This window comes from Danio rerio, chromosome 19 (genome assembly GCF_052040795.2).
Source record: "Danio rerio strain M-AB ecotype USA chromosome 19, GRCz13ab, whole genome shotgun sequence".
Taxonomy (NCBI): Eukaryota; Metazoa; Chordata; class Actinopteri; order Cypriniformes; family Danionidae; genus Danio; species Danio rerio.
The window spans coordinates 10,208,765-10,230,827 of NC_141039.2; the positions used below are offsets into that span (position 1 = coordinate 10,208,765).

Sequence of the window (22,063 nt, forward strand, 5' to 3'; positions counted from 1 at the left end):
AAAACCTCCCAAAAAAAGCATTCTGTTTGACACATGAAGTGCAACAATGTGTCTTACAAGGTAACACAATGTAACCTTCCTCTCTCTTAAAACGTTCTCCCTCATTAAGTCCTTGAATTTTTTTTTTTTTTTTTTTTGAGTATTTAACTGGGAAAGTCCTTCAAAGGTACTTGAATTTGAAGTTAACTTGGGTGCGAAAGCCCTGAATTATACACATCTGTTTACTTTTTTCATGTGCTATTGCAAGGGCCAGACGTGATCTGCAGACATTTTTTTACAATTTCTGCGCAGAATTTTGTTAAAAAAGAAAATAGTAACTAAAAATTTTTACATTTTCATTTAATAATGTTAACACTTTATAATAATGGTCTAGTAGTTAGTGTATTTATCAACATTAACTAAGTATGAATAATCTTGCAAAGCATTTATTAATTATATTTAAAATCTAAAGTTGTTCTTGTTTACGTTAGCATGAACTAATGTTATTTAACTTGGCATTCACAAAGATGAATTAACACCTTAATAAATGTTGCTAATTGTTTGTTGAGGTTGGTAAATGCAATAACTAATGGACCATTATTTTAGTGTTACCAAAATATTACATTACGAACTGCATTGAACTTGAATCACAAACATTTTCATATTTGTCAATTATATTACTGAAATTAGTTAAAAACTGAATATGTTTACACACATTTAGATCATTAAATACTAATTTATGAATAATAAAAACTGACTGTGCAAGAGACCGATCTTTTTTTTATTCTGGCCAGTCCTTGTCGTTGATTCCTGCTGTTTTGTGTCTGTATCAGATCCGTCCTGGAGTGTGAGTCAGTGATGAAGGGTCTTTATGCGTTGCTGGGATTGGATTACCGAGATGAGGACTCGGAAGAGGAAGGAGGAGGGGGACAACCACATGACGTCATCCAGATCGCAGATGATGAGGCAGAACGACGTGGAAATGTTATCTGTAATGGAGAGGATGATGATAATGATGATCTTGTTGTTATTGATCTGGGCGGTGAGACGCATTTAATTTAATTGAAAATGCTTGGAAATAATTTAGTAAATTAAGCCATTAGGTATAAAATTATGCTATCTTTTACTTTTTTAGCCACCAAAGAAACCTTGGAACCAATGGTGAGGATGTGAACCAAAAACAAATGCTACTTCCCGAACTACATTTTCTTTCTATCTACTTTTTTTATCTTGCTTTTTTCGATTTTGCCTTTTTAAAAATGTTCCTTTTATTTTATTTTCACTGTTTTATTTTTCTCTTTTGTTCATTACGTCACTCTTACACCTCTCTCAGCTTGAAAAGGTGACCGTGGCCATTCAGAAGTCATCCAAACTTGTTCAAGACTTGGTGCAGATGGTGAGCAAAACCTCTATGGGTGCCACTTCACCATTGTCGACATCATCATCTGACATCAACAGACCCTCATCATCTTCAACCCCTGAAATCGTCCGTCCTGAGTCTGTCACGCCAAAACTGGAAATAACTAACTCTATCACCATAGTCAAGACCGAGTCTTTATCAAGTGTTCCTAAAATATCCTCACTTTTCAACAGCTCAGAACAATGCAAATCTATCGCCGATCATGATTCATATTTTAAACCAACGATTAAGACAGAACCTGAATGGACACCTTTAACACCTTGGGAAGATAGTGAGTCATCTCCATTCGAGAAATTAATTAAGACTGAATCCCAGTCGACAGATGTGACCCCTTCAGTAATGACTCCAAACAAACAACCAGAACTTCTCAGTTTTCAGTCCACAACAAAAATAAAGCCCGAGCCTCAGTCGACACAAGCAAATACAGAACTGTCTTCACCGCCAAGCAATTCAAAACTATTAGAAAATCACAATTCACTGTCCATTGCAGCAATTAAGAATGAGTCTCAGCTAAAGGCATCGGTTTCTGAAGTGGATTTACTTGAAAGCGATTCAGAACAGTCAGACAACGCAGCTACAAAAACTAGATTTAAACCCTCGGAAGTCACTGCCAGCTCAAAGCTAAAATCTAGTGGGGATCATAATTCAGCATCTGCATCTTTAAATCGGACTGATCCTAAAGTAAGGCCGGTGACCCCTTCAGGAACTCCTCCACCCTCAAAAAGTCCTCCTGCTGTTGACAATACAGCATCCGTAGAAACAAATCAGACTGATTCCGAATTGCCTACAGAAACTCCTGTTGAGGAGTCGACTTTGCCAAGCAATCCTAAAGAAGCTGTGATTATGAGTGATGCAGAATCCACAGACAAAACCGAAAAGCCACAAACAAGGAAAAAATCTAGCAAACCCTCTGTGACCACAACAAGTCCCGAAAGCAGGCTGACGTCTTCAAAAAGCCCACCTGTAACGAAGACGTCCAGCACCCAAAAGGAAACCGCAAGGGCTCAATCGCCGTCAGACAGCATTGATGAATCCGCTGACATGGAAGATTCGCCTGATGAACCATCTAATTCACCTACGGAGTCACCTACAAAAACTCCAGACAAGACCACCAGGAATGATGCTCCTGCTAAACCTTCCAAAGCTAAGAAAAGTAAGTTATTTTTTACTGTTTGCCATGTTGTATGACAGAAGTACTATACTCCACCACAGTCATTCATTCTTAAGTCCGTTAACTGTATTTATCTTCTGCTGCTGATCTTAGGTTCCAAGCATTCATCCAGCGAGTCCTCTAAAACACTTAAAGAGATCAAACTTAAGGTCGGGGCGGCAGTTTTAGGAAAAAAGAGACACAACCATTGGAGTCGGGGAACAGTGCAAGAAGTTGAGACCGAAGGCAAGACTGAGCTTTTTTTTACAAATCAGCATGAAATATAATACGGCGGGAAATCTAATGGATTTACTTCCAGTTATTTATTATTTTTTGAAATTGTTATTCTTTGTGGTTTTTATATTTTGTATTATTCCTTGGTCTGTTGGAATTCTTGATTCGGAATGGTTGAAAAGCCATTTAAAGGTCCGGTGAAGGTCTGTTAGTTTTAACAATATTTATTAGCTAGTGTGCTCAAAAACAGTGACAGTTCGCATTTAGAAAATGTAAAACTGTTACAAACATCTAAAGTTTGTAGTTTATCACTTCCACCCAAATGGATCAATGGTTTTATTCACGTCACTTCATTCTTCAGTTTCTCATCATATCTTGACCAATCAAATGCTCTCTAGTATCTGACCTGCTCCGCCCCCTTCAAGACACTTTTCAATAGCTTTTTATTTGATGTGCTTTATTCTCAACCAGAGCTCTGTCCCACCATCTCTTCATTTTTCAGTTGAGATTGTCAAACAACAAATAACTAATGCACATTTTACAGCACTTCATGGAACATTTACTGCAAAGGTAGTTCTAGTCAGATTTGATCACAGTTCAAATCAAATGTGCTTCCCTCACAGGGTATCCGCGGGATTTTTAATAATAAATTATTATTGTTGCATTAAATGTATTAAGTTAAAAAAAAATTGATAGGGCAAGTGAAATGTTTTTCCAACTTGGGTATTAACTTAGCATTCAGCACTCTAAAGGTCCAAAAGTCTTAAATTTAACTTGGTGAAACCTGCAGAAACCCTGCCTCAAATCGTTAGCAGTAACTATAGTAATTCAATGACAAGACAATAGAGCTTTTCTCTGTCAAATCTTGACACTCTGGACACTGACTTCATCAGATGCCAATGTTGATCAACCAATTTTTAAATATGCTCAGAAAATATATAGTAAACAAAGTAAATCATATCTCAAAGCATGCAGTTTGGAATTTACGCCTAAATTAAATCATCTTGTTGATATCTTGACCAATCAAATGCTCTCTAGGATCTGACATGCCCCACCCTCGTCAAGACACTTACCATTTAATGCGCTTGAGCTTGACAACACTCACTGGCAGAGCTGTAATAAAAACAAAATACTGTTGGCAGATTTTTTTAAAGGGGAGGAGCTACACTATGCCCCACCCTCTCTTTATTTTTCAGTTCAGTCACTATGAATAAAAATGCACTTCACAGGGCCTTTTAATGGTCAAAATGAAGGCAAAGAGCCGATATTATCCCTTATATTTAACGCTATTTTATGTCTTTTTCCTTTTAGATGATGGCAATACGTATAAGGTGGAGTTCAAGAAGGGTAAAACCATTGTGCTGTCTGCTAATCATGTGGCCGCCTACAAGCCTCCTTCTCTCAAGGATTTGTATATCGGCTGTCGTGTCGTGGCCAGCGCCAAATCTGAAAATGGAAAGAGCTTGTATAATGCTGGTGTGATGGTTGAGCTTCCCGAGCGCAAGAATCGCATGAGGTAAATTGTTCTGTTATTCACTCGTGTCTTTTGGATTTCAGTGTAATGTTTTTAAATGAGTTTAGTGTCCTTTTATTTAATTTATTATTTGTAAATTTATATATATATATATATATATTTTTTTTTTTAAACAGTGCCTCATTTTGTTTTTAGTCTTCTATATGACTGCAGTATATCCTATGTTTTCTGGATTATAATTTGCACCTGGCTGCATGTGGCTGTGGAACTGCATTGTTGAAAGATAAAACCCAGATAAATTGCTTTAGTATGCAAGTTATTAAAGTTTCATTCATATAAAATGTAAAAAATCCAACAAAACTTTTATGAACATGATCAAAACTTTTAGTTCTTCTCGCTCAATACAATTATTTATATTTAACTGTTTCAGGATAGATGTAAGAGGAAATGGAAGTATAAAAGCAGAACTGATAGGGGAAATTTACTGTCATACAACATTTTTTTATACAACAAGCCCAAACAGATTTATGTAGAAGTGCAATAGAAATAGCAGCGTGAGGGAAAACACTATTAAAACCCTAATGTGAGTCATTGCTCAGCTTGAGTCCAAATCTGTGTGCATTTTGCTTATCTTGGATATATACATCATTTTGCAATGCATTACCTGACGAAAGTCTTGTCGCCTATCTAAGTTTTAGGAACAACAAATAATAATTTGACTTCTAGTTGATCATTTGGTATCAAAAGTGATACCTCTAGATTACGCTAATTTTACCAAAATAAAAATATAATATTGCCTTTGATTCAAATTATTTAATTAGGACAGGAAGGTCTGACTTTGCTTAGACAAGAGTCTTGTCACTTAACAGAAATAATATCCAGAATAGAATATAAAGTCATGCTGAAGTGGAAAAAGAATTAATATTGTGTTTGACTCCAATGAGCCTGGATGACTGCATCCATACATCCCTGCAATCACTCAACCTAATACAGTCATCTGGAATAGCAAAGAAAGCATTCTTGCAGGACTCCCAGAGTTCATCAAGATTCTTTGGATTCATCTTCAATGCCTTCTCCTTCATCTTACCCCATACATGCTCAATAATGTTCATCTCATAATGTTCAACCCCAAACCATGATTTTTCCTTCACCAAACTTGACTGATTTCTGTGAGAATCTTGTGTCCATGCGGGTTTCAATTGACCAATTACCAACCTACATCATACATGACGTCACGCGGGTCCCCGGTTGCAATAAAAAGACAGGGTGCAATAGTAAAGATGTCGTGTTGAGTGGTAGGATGCCAAATTTGAAAGTCTAAAAATAGAAAACTTAATTTTACCATACACCACACTGCTTAAATGCTAACTGCAGACATCTTTGACTAAAAGGGAGCTGAATGAAGTGATAACCTAATTAGAAATCCCTGACTCTGCAGTTCTCATGTTATAAAAGGTAAGCTCAATCTATGCTGAATCATACACATTACTCGTTTTTGATTGCAGAAATTATTTCAGCAAAAACAGTTACATGTGGTTAATTAAACTTGACACTAAATGCTAAAAATGAAACATGAAAATGTAAGTTATTAAGGTAAGCTTGGTTTTATTTTCACACATTCCTTCAGTGACAACTTGTGACACACTCCCTATATTGTTTACCCAGGCACTTTGAATATGCGCAATGAAATAACCTGCAAGTGTGACTTGAAAACAACATAAACATTTATTTGACTGTGAACAATGTTGTACTTTGAAAGTCATTGGCTGCTAATATGATTTTGCTGTTTAGAGTTTGCAAATAATACTTTTATGAAATTACATTATTAAGGAGAAAGTCTGAATGTGCAAATATAAAACCAACTTTACCTCTATGTGTAAGTTCATACACCCTGCCTTACAGGCAAGGGCCGGCGCGTCCATAGAGGCGACCTAGGCAGCCTATGGCGGCAGAATAGAGAGGGCGGCGTCCCCAAAACTCCCCTCGCCACCAGCGCCCTCAGTTATAGCCTAGGGCTGCAGAATAGAGAGCGGCATCCCCGAAACTACCCTCGCCACCCGCGCCCTCAGTTATATCCGCTTCTAGGGCTGCAGAATAGAGAGAGGCATCCCCGAAACTACCCTCGCCACCCGCGCCCTCAGTTATATCCGCGTCTAGGGCTGCAGAATAGAGAGAGGCATCCCCGAAACTACCCTCGCCACCCGCGCCCTCAGTTATATCCGCGTCTAGGGCTGCAGAATAGAGAGCGCCATCCCCGAAACTACCCTCGCCACCCGCACCCTCAGTTATAGCCGCGTCTAGGGCGGCAAAATAGAGAGAGCGGCGTCCGCGACACTACCCTCAGCCCCCCCTTCTACCACCATTTATGGTTGATTGCGGCATGACTGTCCTTTGACTAGAGCGGCACTTCAGCTTACTCCGGCCCTGCTTACAGGTGTAGTTCGCTCTCAGAATGCAGTTGTTTTGCATGTTGGTGATTAATAACCCAGGCCTCATATAACTTCGTCTTTTCCTTGTCTTTGTCTTAGCCGAACCTCGATTTTTCGCACTACATAGTGTTGAATCTGGTCATCATGGAGCATTGTGACGAGCTGATATAATATGCTGAAAGCATTATGTAATTAATATGTAATCAATATATCTTATTTCTAAGACAACAACAAACTCTGTACCGCATCGGATGTCATTCCCACTTTGTAAAAGCTAGCGCTTCCGGTTTCTTTCTGCCACCTCCCTGCGTGCGCGTGCTGAATGTTTACAAACATGGTAATTGGTCTATATGTCTTGTGCAGTATTTGTGATGATTGGAATGCAGATGATTCATCTAAAAAAATCTACCTTCTGCCACTTTTCCAAATGATCAACTAGAAATCAAATTATTACGGGTTGCTCTTACAACTGGGATCAACAACAAGACTTTTGTCAGGTAGTGTATAGTTATTGTGTCTTTAGTAAAAGTGTTTTTACTTTTCTCTAAAATTAGGTTCTTGGTGTTTTTTGATGATGGCCTGGCAACCTATTTGGCCCTTCCAGACCTTTATTTTGTCTGCAAACAAAGTAAGAAATTCTCTATTTACTCTTTTCTTAAAGGGAAAGCTCATCCAAAAATGAAAAATGACCTCATTATTTGGTCTCTCTTGTATGGTTTTAAATATTTATGAGTTTCTTTTTATTGTTGAATGTAAAAGAAAATATTTTGAAGAATGCTGGTTGCTGTCACCATTGACTTCCATAGAGGAAAAAAGCTGCTATAGAAGTCAATGGGTGCCAGATACCAGCCTTCTTCAATTATTTTGTGTTCAACAGAAGAAAGAGCTCAAGTTTTGAACAAGTGAAGGGTGGGAAAACTTGTGGGTGAACAATCTCTTTAGGACCCTCTAAAATCTACTTATTTCTCAATGTTTATTTGGTTTAATAATTTATTTATCATTTTTTCAGCAAAAAAAGTATGGAGGGAAATCAAGGATGAGTCATCTCGCAAGCAGGTTAAGGATTACCTTCAAGTCTATCCCAACCCTATTGCTGTGGTGCTTCGCTTGGGTCAAGAGACCAAGGCAGTGCGAAATGGCCAATTTGAGGACTGTACGGTGCTTCAGCTAGATGGCAGCCTGGTCCAGATCTGCTATAAGGTGAAACTTTAGTTTTTTTTCTGTCAATATGGGATTCTCAGCTTTATTCTAAGGGCAAATTTACACTACTAATGAACTAATTAACAATAAAATTGGGTTGTTTTTTGTTGTGAAGTTTATTTCAAGGTCCGTGAAGTTCTTTGAAATGTGCATTTTTATTTGATGTTTGACAATCTCAACCGAAACATGAAGGGAGGGTGAGTCATAGAGTAGCTCCTCCCCTTTTTTATAACGGCTCTGCCAGTGAGAGTGGTTGAGCTCAAGCGCATCAAAAGCGAAGCATATTGAAAGGGGCGGGGCATGTCAGATACTTGAGAGCTTTTGATTGGTTATGATTTGATGAGAAACTGAAGTATGGGGGGACGTGAAAAAAAAACGTTGATCAATTTAGACGGAAGTGACAATCTTAATGACTTATTCCCAGACTTATCTATTACTTGTTTTCAGTTAATATGTTTTGATTGCAAAGATAAGTGAGCATATTCATTAATGTAACCACGTAGACTGATTTTGCACATTTGACTGATTGCTTGCCTTTATTTCTTAAAATATATAAACATTGTACGTTATACGTTTATAATAGCCACTATTGATTATTAATATTGATATCCAGCAAAAGAGAGAGTATGTTTAATATATTTCAAAGAAAATGAAAGGAGGCAGTTGTATTGTAGGCTTCGTTTTGTTATAAATATGAAAACAGTGAATATGACAGTCATATAAATATGTAGCTACACGATGCCTCAACATTTTCTTTTTATTGTTAGGAATAGTGAAATAATGTAGCCAGGGTGATGTGAATGAGGTTATAAAGTAGCCTACACTCTTCCCTTTGAAGATTTACCTGATGTGTCCTCGGGAGTTTGTTTTTCATATCATTCTTGCGAAGTCTGAACTTAGGGAAAGGGTGCAAGACTGAACTTTGTGTACCTAATATTGAGGGAAAAGCCCAGATCAGAAAGGTGACTCTGCAGCCATACCTCCATTTTCAGGTGTTTGTTTCCCCCATCCACACTGACACGGACCAGCAGTGTTTTAAAATAAAAATGGCTTCTTCAGCATTTCCGAAATGCTCCATTTTCAGGGTTCGAGAACTCTGGATTGAAGGAGTTACTGTTGCAAAACCTTAAAAATGAAAATGTATTTGTGTAAACATGGCCTTAAAGATCCGTTTGTGAGAGAGTACCTAATAGAAATTGCAAGAAAAAAAACATTTTGCGTTTACTCAGCTCAGCAGGAAACATGCTTTTAAAATGACCTTTTATCGGATATTTCAGCTGTTTGGTTTATAGGCCTTGAGATCGTAAAAGTGTCGTCACATATGTAGGTTTGAATCCCCAATATATTACTTACACTATTTTCAATTTATTCAAAAATATAAAAATTTTATGTTTCGTTTTCAGGTTGGCCATTTTGACGCTGATTATTTGTTTTATTTGTTGTGTTTTTTTCCCTCAGAATGACAAGCAGAAGGAGTGGATTTATAAAGGATCAGACAAGTTGGAGCATATTTTAACTATCAAGAATCGTCACAAACAACACTCTCACAAAAAACACCATTCACCTGAAGGGAAAACGCAATCTTCTCAACCCAAAACACTGCATTCCTCTAAATCAGGTAGCTCTTAGCTCTTTTTTGGAGAGTCATGCAATTTTCCTGCTTTAAAAAAAAAAAAAAAAAAAAAAAAAAAAAAGATTTTTTATTCATTTTTTAGCATTATGTGTTATAAATGTTAAGCTTAAACAAATTTATTGAAGCAGTTATATGGAAATGCAGTATAAAAGTACATCAGATATAAAAAGTGTATATAAAGAGTTCAGATGCAAATCCCTCTAAATCCATCAGACCACTTGTAAATGAGCATTTTCTATCAGGCTCCTGTAATTAGGTTTAGAAGTTACATTTTTATATGTAATGATAAGATTATTAGCTGGTAAATAAACAAAAACTTTTTTTTTTTTTTTTCAAAAATGTCACTTTAGACAACGTGTCTAAACGTTTTTGTCAACGTGTTTTGTTTTTAACAACGTAGATTGTCCTTTGAGTCAAAACCAGCTAAATCCACTTTTGCTTATTTTGCAAAACCTTCTAAATCCACCGATTGGGACAAGACGGATGCAATTAGAAGTTTTTTTTACCAAATATTAAACACCTAAATAATATAAAAATATATAAATGTGTCATGTAAGTGGTGGGTCATTCCACTGTGATAAACCAGGGACAAAGCAGAAGGAAAATGAACGAATGAAATCTGTCAAGTAAGTGCATCAATCAATAACATTAAAATTGACATTAATCAAATCTTAACAATCTGATGTCACTTCTGATATTTGGGATTTAGATTTAATGCAAGTAGAGCTATGTAAACATTGCAAACATTGTAAACTAAGCTTGGTAGATTCAAATAATGTAGTGTAAAACATTATGAAACCTCAATATCTGTGCATTGTTCATTAATATAAAAAGCTTATCAGACGTATAGGTATTATGAAGTAATATAAATAATGTATAGTTTTATACATTATATTTATCTTTTTAAAAATAGCTTAAATTAGTGAATAAAACACAAGGTAGACCAACTGGGCAAAAGGGGGATGCCTCTCAGACAATTTTAGAAGCTGTCATTCATTCATTCTCACCATACTTAAGGTCTTGGTCTCTTGTTTATCCTCATAGCATTCACATGGGATTAAAGAACGGGATCTTAACTCTGACTTTCGTGAAATGCAGTTGCCATTTAACGTGTAGTAAACTGGACTCATTAAAAGTAGCATCGCGATGCAAAAAATTGTTATGAATGCATGCTACACTTCTGACTGCACATTGTGTTTTCTATTTCTTTAAATGCACAGAGTTTTGAGGTAAGGGACGTTTTCATTTGCCATTCACTGACAGTCGGCCAGGCTTATCCAGTTCATAAACCTCCATCTTTTTAAAATCAAAAGCGGAATTAAAAAGGCTACGCTCACACTGCCAGGCTAAGTGCTCAAATCAGTTTTTTTTTTTCTCAGATCTGATTTTTTTGCACGGCTGTTCACACTGCTCTAATAAATGTGGCCAATATTAGATTTGCAGTGTGAACAGATCCTGTTCCTAAACTGACCCGCATACGCAAAAGTACAGATACGGACAGCAAAAAATGTCTAATTATGCACACAATATATATACTCTTTTTACAGACAACCGTGGTGTATTTCATGAACTGTAAAGAGTTACGAATGTGTATTTCGGCATTTGAGACCAAGTCTCTTGTGATTAAAAACACTGATCATTTGTGATTCATGACAACCGCGGCGCGTGGCGCTCTGACCAATGGTGTATTGAACTCATCAAGGGTTATTGAGCAGCTGCAGACTGAGCTGTGAAGTCGGAGTTGGTTTATCTCCATTTGCAGAGTTATTTAATTTAACTTCGTTTTAAACAACAGACACGTGCAGAAGGGAGGTTCGGGAGGTCGAGCACCTGCCTTTTTTTCTCTCTGAGAGAAATTTCCCCTTCCTTTGCACACGGATCCTTTATCCGCAACTCCCACGATGCTCTTCAGCTTCACGATCAACCCGTGTCTCAATCGTTAACCAGATTAGTTAATAAGCACCAGTTTTGCTTTCAAAATCCTTTTCAACATGAACAACCAACTTTCTGTGGTACAGTAATCGCCCTGTGTCCCATTCTACTGTGCTGCTGAGGAGTAGATGATGTTTGTAACACAGAATGATGCCGCATGTCGCTCGAAGTTCATGTAAAAGTCACATGAAATCCGACATAACTGTTAACACTGCGGCCCCATTGCAAAACATCTGATCGGTGTCTGTATAAGACTAAATATGAAAGTGGCACAGATCTGACCTCAAAAGATCAGATTCCATACGGTTTGGGCTGTTCACACTGTCTTCACCTGAGTCACATGAGGGGGGAAAAAATCAGATTTGGGCCACATTTGCCTGCAGTGAATGTAGCCAAAGTCTCCTCATAAAAGCCGGCGTATCAGCGTGCTGCTACATTGAAAACATACTATTTGATTTACACCTTCTGATTGGTTCTCGGGATATAGTGACTTTTGCAAATCTATTTGTTGATGGTGTACTACGTGCCTGAAGCATTCACTCAATATCATTTCTCATTTTTGATGGAAGTGGTGTTTAGCGGCCTTTGCATTTGAACTCTTCATATCTAATTTTGCTCCAATACAAACTTTGTGTATTTTTTTCTTTGATATGTGCACTATAAGTGACCTAAATATACCACATTTAAGTTGATTTAAAAGATGAAGTATATTCTGGGAAATAAATAAAATACCAAGAGGTGGAGTGTGAGCGGAGATACAGATGCCTACTAGCATTTTGGTTTGATGGGCTTTCCTTTGGGAGAAACTTTTAACACTATTGCCAGAGATACGTTTGTGTTCTGACCACATATGCTTTGCTGTATACCTTATCAATAAAGTGTTCATTGTGATTAATCTTTTAAAAACACTGTTGTAATTCATTGAGCCACAAAGCATTGTTCTTATGATGTTTTTCTACAGAGGAAAAATGTAATTACTTCTAAATACTTCAAATATAGTCTGTGTTAGTAAATGCTACGCTATTTATGAAATCCACACATAACACTGTATGACAACATTTTAAATGGCTGTTTAAGAATTTCACTCACCTGGGAAATGGAGGTCACTTGAATGGTTTGTGAGCACTACTAAGTGCACAGCATGCCATATTATCTGAAAATTGTAGGAAATAATCCTAAAAGGCAATTGACCGTGTAAAGCCACATAAAAAAAACTAAAATATGATATATATGCCAAGTTCAAGGGCTAGTCAGATGGAATCAGCTGAAGTAAGCAGAGACATAGCTGTCACTCAAGTGGCCGTGCCCTTAATTATGCAGAATTAATATAAATGAAACAAATAGACTATAAAACATTCACCCTTCTCAAAGTTGTCATGAGGGGTATTATAAGCTATAAATACCAAAACCATAATTTGTACCAAGGTGTAAATATGTTTTTTTTTTCAGCTGTAAAAATTGCCAATTTAGCATGGGAGTCAGTGAACATCCATAGTTTTTGGAGCCAGCCTCCAAAGGCCAGTCGTGAATTGCAATTTCAGTTGCTTCTGCATTAGCTTCACAAGGGAATGAACATGATATAAACACTTTAACTTTAAATTTAAAACTCTACACATACATTTTACTTTTAAACATGCCAGATAAGGATTGAAAGTTTCAGCTTTCTTTCTTTTGTACTGTACACATGGCGCAAAAGCTTTAAGGACCGTGTCCGAATTCACTTTTACTATTTTAAGGATGGAAAAATATGCTCTGCACCATGGCACATGAACTAACAGGGTTGTGCTTAGTCTCTTAATGAGTTATGGGTGTGTTTTGAGCATGAGGTGCATTAAACCAATCAAAGTCTCGTCTCCCATTCCCTTTAAGAGTCTGTTGCGTCGTGCCATGGTGCATTTGCTATTTACATGGCAGACTTTGTAAGTGGAAAAACTGAACGCTTCTAGCGAGAAAAAACAGTTAAACAGGCCATCTGCAGCATGAGGATAAAGAACGAGCCTTCCTCATTCGGCTTCTTTACTCCTTTACTTCCATGAAGGAAACGGTGTTGTGTGCACTCAACTGAAGACATCCATTAGCCTACATATTTAATTTAGTTTAAGCACAAAGATTTGTTTTAAAACTATTTCTAAATTTCCAGCAAACTAATATTTGAACAATAATAGCAAAGTGTGGTCAAAGTTATATCCAAACACACATCCTATTCTTATGCCCCATATAGTGACGCATACATCTCCAAAACTCGACAGGTGGACAAATCTAAACTAGTTTTTATTAAAACTAATATAAATATTCAAATAATAAATAATACAGCTAATAATAAAAACATTATACAAATGTTTGTTTTAGATCAATGTAGTAATTATTTTTTAGAACATTTTAATCCTTTAATTTTTTCATATGTAAAGAGATTTGAGTATTGCTGTGTCTATCAAGTGTTTGAACCTGCATAAGCGCATAACTAACTATGCAATGGACTCTAGATCTGCGTTTACATGGTCAATGGTGCAGTCTATTTCAGTTTCTCAGAATAACAACCCCAACAATGCTCCTTAACACACCTCCTTTATAGACCGGCTCACCCATGATGAGTCCACAAAGTAGTGCAAATGGATTTGCTATTGTGGTGCAAAATGTGAAAATAAGGGTTGTGCTGGTCTGAAATTAGCAAAAAAGCACACCAAACACTTATTGCGCCGGGCGTATGATAGGCCCTGTAGTCTATTTACTTGAGAGATGTTTTTTAATGGTTTTACTGTATTAAAATGTTTATTCCTTTTTTGTTGTCAATTTTTTCACTACATTTAAGAAATATGACTAATCATTTTTTCAACCTGTTCATGAAGGTTTTAACAGTGTATATGCCACAAAAATATCACCATGACATGCTTAACTTTTTGTTTTTGTATTTTACTGCTTTCAAACACAGCTTCCACCTCGACATCATCAGCCAATGTTTCACCCGTCTCTTCAGATAGTGTGTCTCCTGCACGTGTGACCAGACAGAGCGATAAGACCAAAACATCTATTAGCCCTCAAAAAATCATGTCGCCTGCTTTTCAGCCAAAGGTTGTTCTCCAGAAAATATCTTTGCCCTCGTCTATCTCACCAGCTGCCAGGGTATCAAATAGCAACACTAACTCAAGCTTAATGTGAGTACTGAGCTTGTATTGGTTAAAAATGCTGTCTTTTGTCATGCTAATAGCTTCTATCTGGTTCTGTATTCCAGAAGTGCAAAACGACCTGCCCCTGATGAAGAAGAAGATGAGTATTTTTCTGAAGATGAAGTGGAGGTTTTAGAGCAAGAGCAGAATAAGTCTGTATATTTACATCAGCGTTGTTGCCCTGCATGTCTGGAGGAGGTGAGGCCGCATCAAGTTGACATACACCATGGGAAAAATCCACTTCTTATCCCACTGCTTTTTAAGTTTCGGCGAATGACTGCCCGGAGGCGCATTGATGGAAAGGTGGGTGGTCTTTAAGGAAGTTGTTTTGTTAGCTACTTAACTATTTAAGGGCATGCTCACACTAGGTACAGTTGCCTTGAACCATGCCGAAGTGTGACTTTCCCCTCTCTCACAATGGTCTGTACTCGCACTGCATTTAGCCTTCCGAACTTGAGCACACTTATGTCATCGATGATGTGACTGTTCAGTTTAACAGAGTAGTAGTGCTCTCGCTCAGAGAGTGGTGATTGCTTTATTTCATTTAAGTCGTTTGGGATGTAGTGACTCGCAGTCAGATATTCTGCCGAACAGATCCACAACTTTTGATGCTCGTAAATAATCATAAAAGTCATTGTGCTGCATGGTGTTAGGAGGTTAGCTGAAGGTGCATTTGTGTCTTTAATAAACTATGACAGTTTGCGTTCATTGAAAAGTAAGAATGATGATTAAAGGTATGGGCTCAGGCATGCTTTGCACTCACACTACAAGCATACCATACCAAACGCCCAACCGAACCATGCTCTGGCACACGTCTTCCAACTGGGCCAAGGCCGGGCAACTGAACAGCGCTTTGACCAGATTTGGAGCATTCACACTTGTCAAACGAACCGGGAAAGGCGCCTGGGCACTGTTCAGATAGCATGTGCATAGTGTGAGAGCACCCTAAATGTATACTACTGTTCAAAGGTTTGGAGTTGGTATGATTTTAAAATAATGTCTTAAAGCGATCAAGGTTGAATTTCTTTGTTCAAAAAATACTATAAAATGTAAATTATTATTACAGGTTAACAAATAGTTACTTGTTCATGTATTTTATAATGTATGTATTTTACTCCTGTAATGGCAAAGCTACCACTTCAGTCTTTAGGGATCCTTTAGTGCTGATTCGTTGCTCTAGAAACATTTTGTAAGATTCTTTAAGGTATAGATAAAACAGAATAATTTGAATTTAAATCTTTTATCTTGTTTTTACAGTCACTTTTAAACAATTTTATGTATCATTGCTTAATGAAAGTATTAGTTTCTTTTTAAAAAATACTTTAGGCGCTTTTGCACCAGGTAGTGATGGAAAAAAGGAATTTATTTTTGTTGCTTTTTGTCTCTTATTTTTTTATTAGTTAAATGTTTTGACTAGTAACAGATTAACCAATCTTCTTCTTTTGTATGATACAATATATTAACCAAACATACTTCTTTCTTACTGTGCTGCATACTAATGCAACAGTTCTTAGACGGTACTGCTGGCAGGAGGGAAATAGAGTATAAAAATGGTGTGGGGTGCTTTGCTCCAGACTTTCTGTAACAAGATGGAGCTGGATGCTTGTAGAAGTTTTGCATCAATATATTGAAGGTGCACTTTACTGTTCAGTGCTGGTATGCAGAGAAGGGTTGCAGAAAGAGAAAGTATGTTTGGGTGCGACCGCCAAAAGACTGCAGAATGATTGACAAGTGACAAATTCTCCCGAAACTCCACCTTTCATTATCAGTTGTGTATATATTCTGGAGTCAGGGAAATGTAGATGTGTTGCGAACCTCCTGAATGAAATTCTTGTATTGGATTTGGGTAACGCCAACTGGAGCTCTGCCATCCAATCATTCATTTGTATCTAATAAATTACAAATTTTTTGACATTGAAGGAAACCCTCACCTTACCTTTTTTATTGAACATGCGTGGAATTGGCTAGATAATCCAACAGTAGTTACTGAAACTAAATCAGCTATAACTTGTAGTGTTGTTCAGGGGTGAAGAAAGAACACAATACTAGACAAATAACACTAACATTAGAGTTCACATACACATTAAAGGTGCTTTTACACTAGCACTTTTGGTCCGCACCAGGGTTCGTTTGACATCAGAGTTCGATACGTTTAGCTAGTGTAAACAATGTCTTCTAAATTCGGGTGTGCACCTATGAACTGTACCAGAGTCCTACTGAAAGAGGTTGTCTGGGGTACTGTTCGTGCAAACTCAGCAGCAGCTTGATGACGCAAGCGTACCAGGGTTCAGAAGAAAAAAAGGACAATGTAAACACAAACCAGCCGAAAAGGTGGTAAAGGGGACAATCGATTTTGGGTTCTGACCAGGCAATTGACCCAACTGTAAAGCACCCTAAGAATGTGTTGTCTTTTAAATACTTTGTTGGTGTTTTGCTTAAAAATGATTTGCAAATGGCATTCATTAGGGATGTAACGGTATTGTAAATACCGTCATACCGCAATATTAATTTTTTTCGATATTACCGAAGTCGCATGACTCGGTAAAACTATAGGTCTTCTGAGAAAATTTGCTCAGGCGAATGAAGCGAACGGGAGGTAGCGAAAACTACAATTCCCAATGTTGTCGCTACAGATCCAGTAATGCGGAAATGGAGTGTGCTGCTAGAAGCGGGGATGAAAAAGAGCTGGAAAACTCTAAAGCGGGTGTTGTCGGCGCGCGCGTACTGAATAGCGGTGTTGTTGCGCGAGTTCTTATCAGCGGTGTTGTCGCGCGCGTACTGAATAGCGGTGTTGTCGCGCGAGTTCTTATCAGCTGTGTTGTCGCGCGAGTTCTTATCAGCTGTGTTGTCGCGCGAGTTCTTATCAGCTGTGTTGTCGCGCGCGTACTGAATAGCGGTGTTGTCAGCACACTGTTCAGATTGATGCAGACATGAGATCTCTATCTCACTCATGGTTTGTCCTCTCAAGTGGGGGAAAGACAATGTACAACGTTACCCACTGCTGTCAACCTGGGCCAAGTCATATCTCTCTTGTCCCAGAAACCTCAGTCCCAAATGAGAGGGTTTTTTTCTGTTGCAGGGGACATTGTAAATACCCAGAGATACCAGCTTTTACCAGATTATATTTATATGATAATTGTCCTTTAAAGCCATCTCTATCTAAGTGAGTGAGTGATTAAATGTTGAATGTGATGAGTTTTCAACAATACTAAATTGAAACTTTATTTTTTTACATGGTTTAATATTTTTTTTGTTATTAAAATTGAAGTTCCTGTTTCAAAGCTTAGAGATAGATGGCTAATTTGTATGTCATTGACACTTTTGGCACTTTTTTGGAGTATTTTCATAAGTTTTGTTTTTCCTGTAAATGATTCAATAAATACCGTATCGTGACATTCATACCGAGGTATTACCGTACCGTTAAATTCTGATACCGTTACATCCCTAGCATTCATTGAATCATTCTTAATTCCTGCTATGCAAACATGCCAAAAAGTGGGTTCTTTTTCCAATAGTTATATGAACTATGAAAATGTTCCTACTGGGTGAAAGCCTCTTTTCAAATGGTGGTTTTGTTATATTATCTTTATTCACAATGTTTTTTCTTTCTCTTTTTAGCTATTTTTCCACATTTTCTATCGTTCTCCTTGTGGGCGGAGCCTGTGTGACATGCAGGAAGTGCAAGACTACTTGTTTGAAACGCGTTGTGACTTCCTCTTCCTGGAAATGTTCTGTATGGATCCGTTTGTTCTTGTGAACCGTGCGCGACCCCCTTCCACTACCACAGGACAACCTCACCTGTACTTGCCGGACATTTCTGAGGGTAAAGAGGTGATGCCAGTGCCCTGTGTGAATGAAGTGGACAATACCCTCGCGCCTAATGTCACTTACACTAAAGACAGGGTTCCAGCTCGAGGGGTTTTCATCAACACAAGCTCAGACTTTATGGTCGGCTGTGACTGCACAGATGGCTGTCGAGACAGGTACAACTTTTGACATTTTCCATTTGTATGAGAAAAATGTGAAGGTAATGGAGTGTTCAGAACAGGTTAAGCTTTCTTACCAGCTTTCAATATGTGAGATGTTGCAAATCTCTACAGAAAACACTAGAAATGAAAATTGTGTTGAAACTGAAAATGCTGTTTAATAATTTTTGTTTATAAATTAAGTATTTTTGTAAAACTTTTTAAAATTTAACTAAGGCAAAATTACTACATGCATTTCATATTGCATTTCCGTGTCCAGTGTGAAAGCCTCTTCACATCATGCAGAGACTAAAGCTGGAGGGAGAGTAAAACAGCGTGCTTAACATTGCTCTGCAGTGCGGCCTAGCATAGCATAGTTTTTTTTTTTTTTCTTTTTTTTCATCTACTTCCGTACTTTCCGCAAAACCCAAAATTCCAATTCTTTTAGCGTCTGAATATTCAGTGCATCTCTAGAATATTTATTAGGCTCATCATTCAGGTTATGTTTCCAAAGAAGTAGTTTTAAAAAGAATATTGATGGATGGATGGATGGATTTTATTTGACAGAATTGTATTATTATTATTATTCTGTGCAATTAACTGTACTTTTTTCATTTAGATGTAATAAATCACACTTCAGGGGGCTTAAAAATAAAATCATTGTTAAAAAATATTATTTAAATATATAAATTTGATTAAATGCATGCAACCTTCCCTGATCATCTGGTCTTTTTGTATGTGACAGGTCGAAATGTGCTTGCCACAAGCTGACCATTGAGGCCACATCCCTATGCACAGGAGGTCCAGTGGATGTTAGTGCTGGATACACACATAAGAGGCTGCCAACAAGCTTACCAACAGGGTTGGTAACATCCTTGTTTCTCATTCAGTTACAGCAGACTAACCATTCCAAAATAAGATGAAGCACATCTTTGTTACGTTGTTTATTATATTGTCATTACTGTCTATACACTACTATTCACAAATTTGACTTTAGAAATTATGTTAATCTCTTAGGCTATTTTTTAAGTCTAATAAACAGATAAATAAATTAATTTATTATTAAATGAGATGTTAAAATATCCAAGCTAACAGGGTTTTCAGACCTTTAGATTACATATTGTTAAAAGAGTGCTATTTTTAAGTTATCTGATACTTTACATTCTCATTATTAAAGAGATGTTAAAGTATATAAAAAACAAACGCTATAAAAAAACAGCAATGAGAAGCTGTAATGTAGCCATGGCAGGAATGAACTTTGGTCTGGCGTCCCATGACGGATGGATGTTTGATGTTGCAGAAACCATGGTATAATGTTTTAGGTGATAATTGTTTTAAAGCTGTGTTGAAAATTCAAAATTCTCTCTCCCTCTTTCTCTCGCTCTCCATCTCTCTCCATATAGGGTGTATGAGTGTAACCCTCTCTGCCGCTGTGACCCGAGAATGTGCAGCAACAGGCTGGTCCAGCACGGTATGCAGCTGCGCCTGGAGCTCTTCATGACACAACATAAGGGATGGGGCATCCGCTGCAAAGATGACGTGCCCAAGGGCACCTTTGTGTGCGTTTTCACTGGTAAGCCATCACACCTTTAAATACGAACCATTTTAGAAAAAACGTCAACTCATTCATATCAAGTTGCTTTATTGGTATGACATTTTGTACAGTATTGCCAAAGCAAATTGTGGGGGAAAAAAAATGTATTTTACTTTTTATTAAATATATGTATTGCTTAGTGATATATTAACCAAACTTCTCTGTGACATGCTTGAATGCTAATAAGCAGATAGTAGATGCCGCTGGCTGGAAAGATCTAAAAATAACTTTTAACTTCTCACTTAAGGGTTCCATGTGCTGAAGCTGAACACAGAATATTTGCAGGGCATTTGAAAGGTCCTTTGCTTTTTAACTTTGTGCAGAGAGTTTGCAGAAAAGAGGAAGCAGATTTCTAGTGCAATAACAGAATGCATGCACAGAAGCTGATATTTGATGAGTTCGAGCAGCCCATCTCTTCAGTCTATGAAGTATGTGTTGTGTAATAGATGGGGTTTAGCTATACCAACCCAAAGCTCTGTAACTGAATTATTCATTTGCATGTAATAAATTGCTAATACTTATGCATCGAAGAAAACCCTCTCTCAACTTTTTATTGAACTTGCATGGAATTTAGGTAAAACATTTCAACAAAATGTATAAAATATGTAATATAATAACATCATCAAATTAATAAAAAGTACAGTTAATAAAAAAATCACAGAGAAAAAAAATAGTATCTAGAATTTAAATAAGTGTAGATTATTTAAATATGACACAAATTTAGATTAACCAATTCTGGATTGTGTATATATTATTGATGGGCATAGATAATTTTTGAAATCTAGATCACAGGTGTCAAACTCAGTTCCAAAAGGGCTGCAGCTCTGCACAGTTTAGTTCCAACCCTAATTAAACACACCTGATCAAACTCATTGAGTCCTTCAGGCTTGTTTGAAACCTACAGGTAAGAGTGTTGGAGCAGGGTTGGAACTAAACTGTGCAGAGCTTCGGCCCTTCAGGAATTGAGTTTGACACCCCTGATCTAGATTAATCTCACTGTGATCTTGAAATTAATCTAGATTAACATGGCTCATTTTTCTTTGAGAACGGGTTTCTCAAGCCAGGTGGCGCATTAGACCAGGTGCTCATCTCCTGTTTCCAAAATGCATCACAAACTGCTTGAGAAACTGTTCTACTATGATAATTGGTGATGAAAATGAATGATGTTCAATAAGATGTACTTGTGTTTACTAACTGTTTATTCAGTTAAACATGAATTTTGAACTGTAGGCCTACATAAGCTCAAAACAGCGAATTTTGATTACCTTAATCCGACTAAAGTCATAATTGAACTAAACAGAAGTAGAATTAAGATGTGGAGTATGCATACATTAGTGGCATTATTGAAGTAAACACCGCAATCAAACTATATTTTCCGACAAGATCCACACACGCGGTGGTCATTAAAGGACCACACACACAGAAGACTCACTGATCAGAAGACTCACCGATCAGGTATACATCCGCGCTAAAATGAAAGTCATCATAGCTAGCGTAGAAAATTCCCATTTATTTGTATAGCGCTTTTACAATGTAGATTATGTCAAAGCAGCTTCACATAGATTATAGTAAATTGAAACAGTGTAGTTCAGTTTTTAGTGGTTCAGTTTAGCTCAGTTCAGTGTGGTTTAATAATCACTACTGAGAGTCCAAACACAGAAGAGCAATCCATCGATGCATAGCTCTACAGATCCCGAACCATACAAGCCAGTGGCGACAGCAGCGAGGAAAAAACTTCACCAATTGGCGAAAGTGAAGAATTAAAAAACCTTGAGAGAAACCAGGCTCAGTTGGGCACGATCATTTCTCCTATGGCCAAACGTCTTGTGCAGAGCTGCATTCAAGGAAGCTGGACTTCAGTGAAGACTTGTCTGTCTCTGGAGTGTCAC

General features: G+C 37.4%; 1 protein-coding gene across 2 annotated transcripts in view; it reads left to right on the forward strand.

Annotated features, from left to right (window-relative positions):
* Positions 1 to 22,063, forward strand: part of setdb1a (SET domain bifurcated histone lysine methyltransferase 1a) — a 32,854-nt gene that overhangs the window by 4,162 nt on the left and 6,629 nt on the right. For both annotated transcript variants that reach the window (XM_087294401.1, NM_001044767.2), the window contains exons 3-15: positions 813 to 1,021; positions 1,115 to 1,140; positions 1,313 to 2,552; positions 2,664 to 2,795; positions 4,095 to 4,299; positions 7,241 to 7,314; positions 7,696 to 7,886; positions 9,345 to 9,504; positions 14,381 to 14,603; positions 14,681 to 14,918; positions 18,234 to 18,598; positions 19,326 to 19,442; positions 19,984 to 20,153. In XM_087294401.1, the coding sequence (XP_087150527.1) occupies positions 813 to 1,021; positions 1,115 to 1,140; positions 1,313 to 2,552; positions 2,664 to 2,795; positions 4,095 to 4,299; positions 7,241 to 7,314; positions 7,696 to 7,886; positions 9,345 to 9,504; positions 14,381 to 14,603; positions 14,681 to 14,918; positions 18,234 to 18,598; positions 19,326 to 19,442; positions 19,984 to 20,153 (3,350 nt within the window). The remainder of the gene's footprint in view (positions 1 to 812; positions 1,022 to 1,114; positions 1,141 to 1,312; positions 2,553 to 2,663; positions 2,796 to 4,094; positions 4,300 to 7,240; positions 7,315 to 7,695; positions 7,887 to 9,344; positions 9,505 to 14,380; positions 14,604 to 14,680; positions 14,919 to 18,233; positions 18,599 to 19,325; positions 19,443 to 19,983; positions 20,154 to 22,063) is intronic.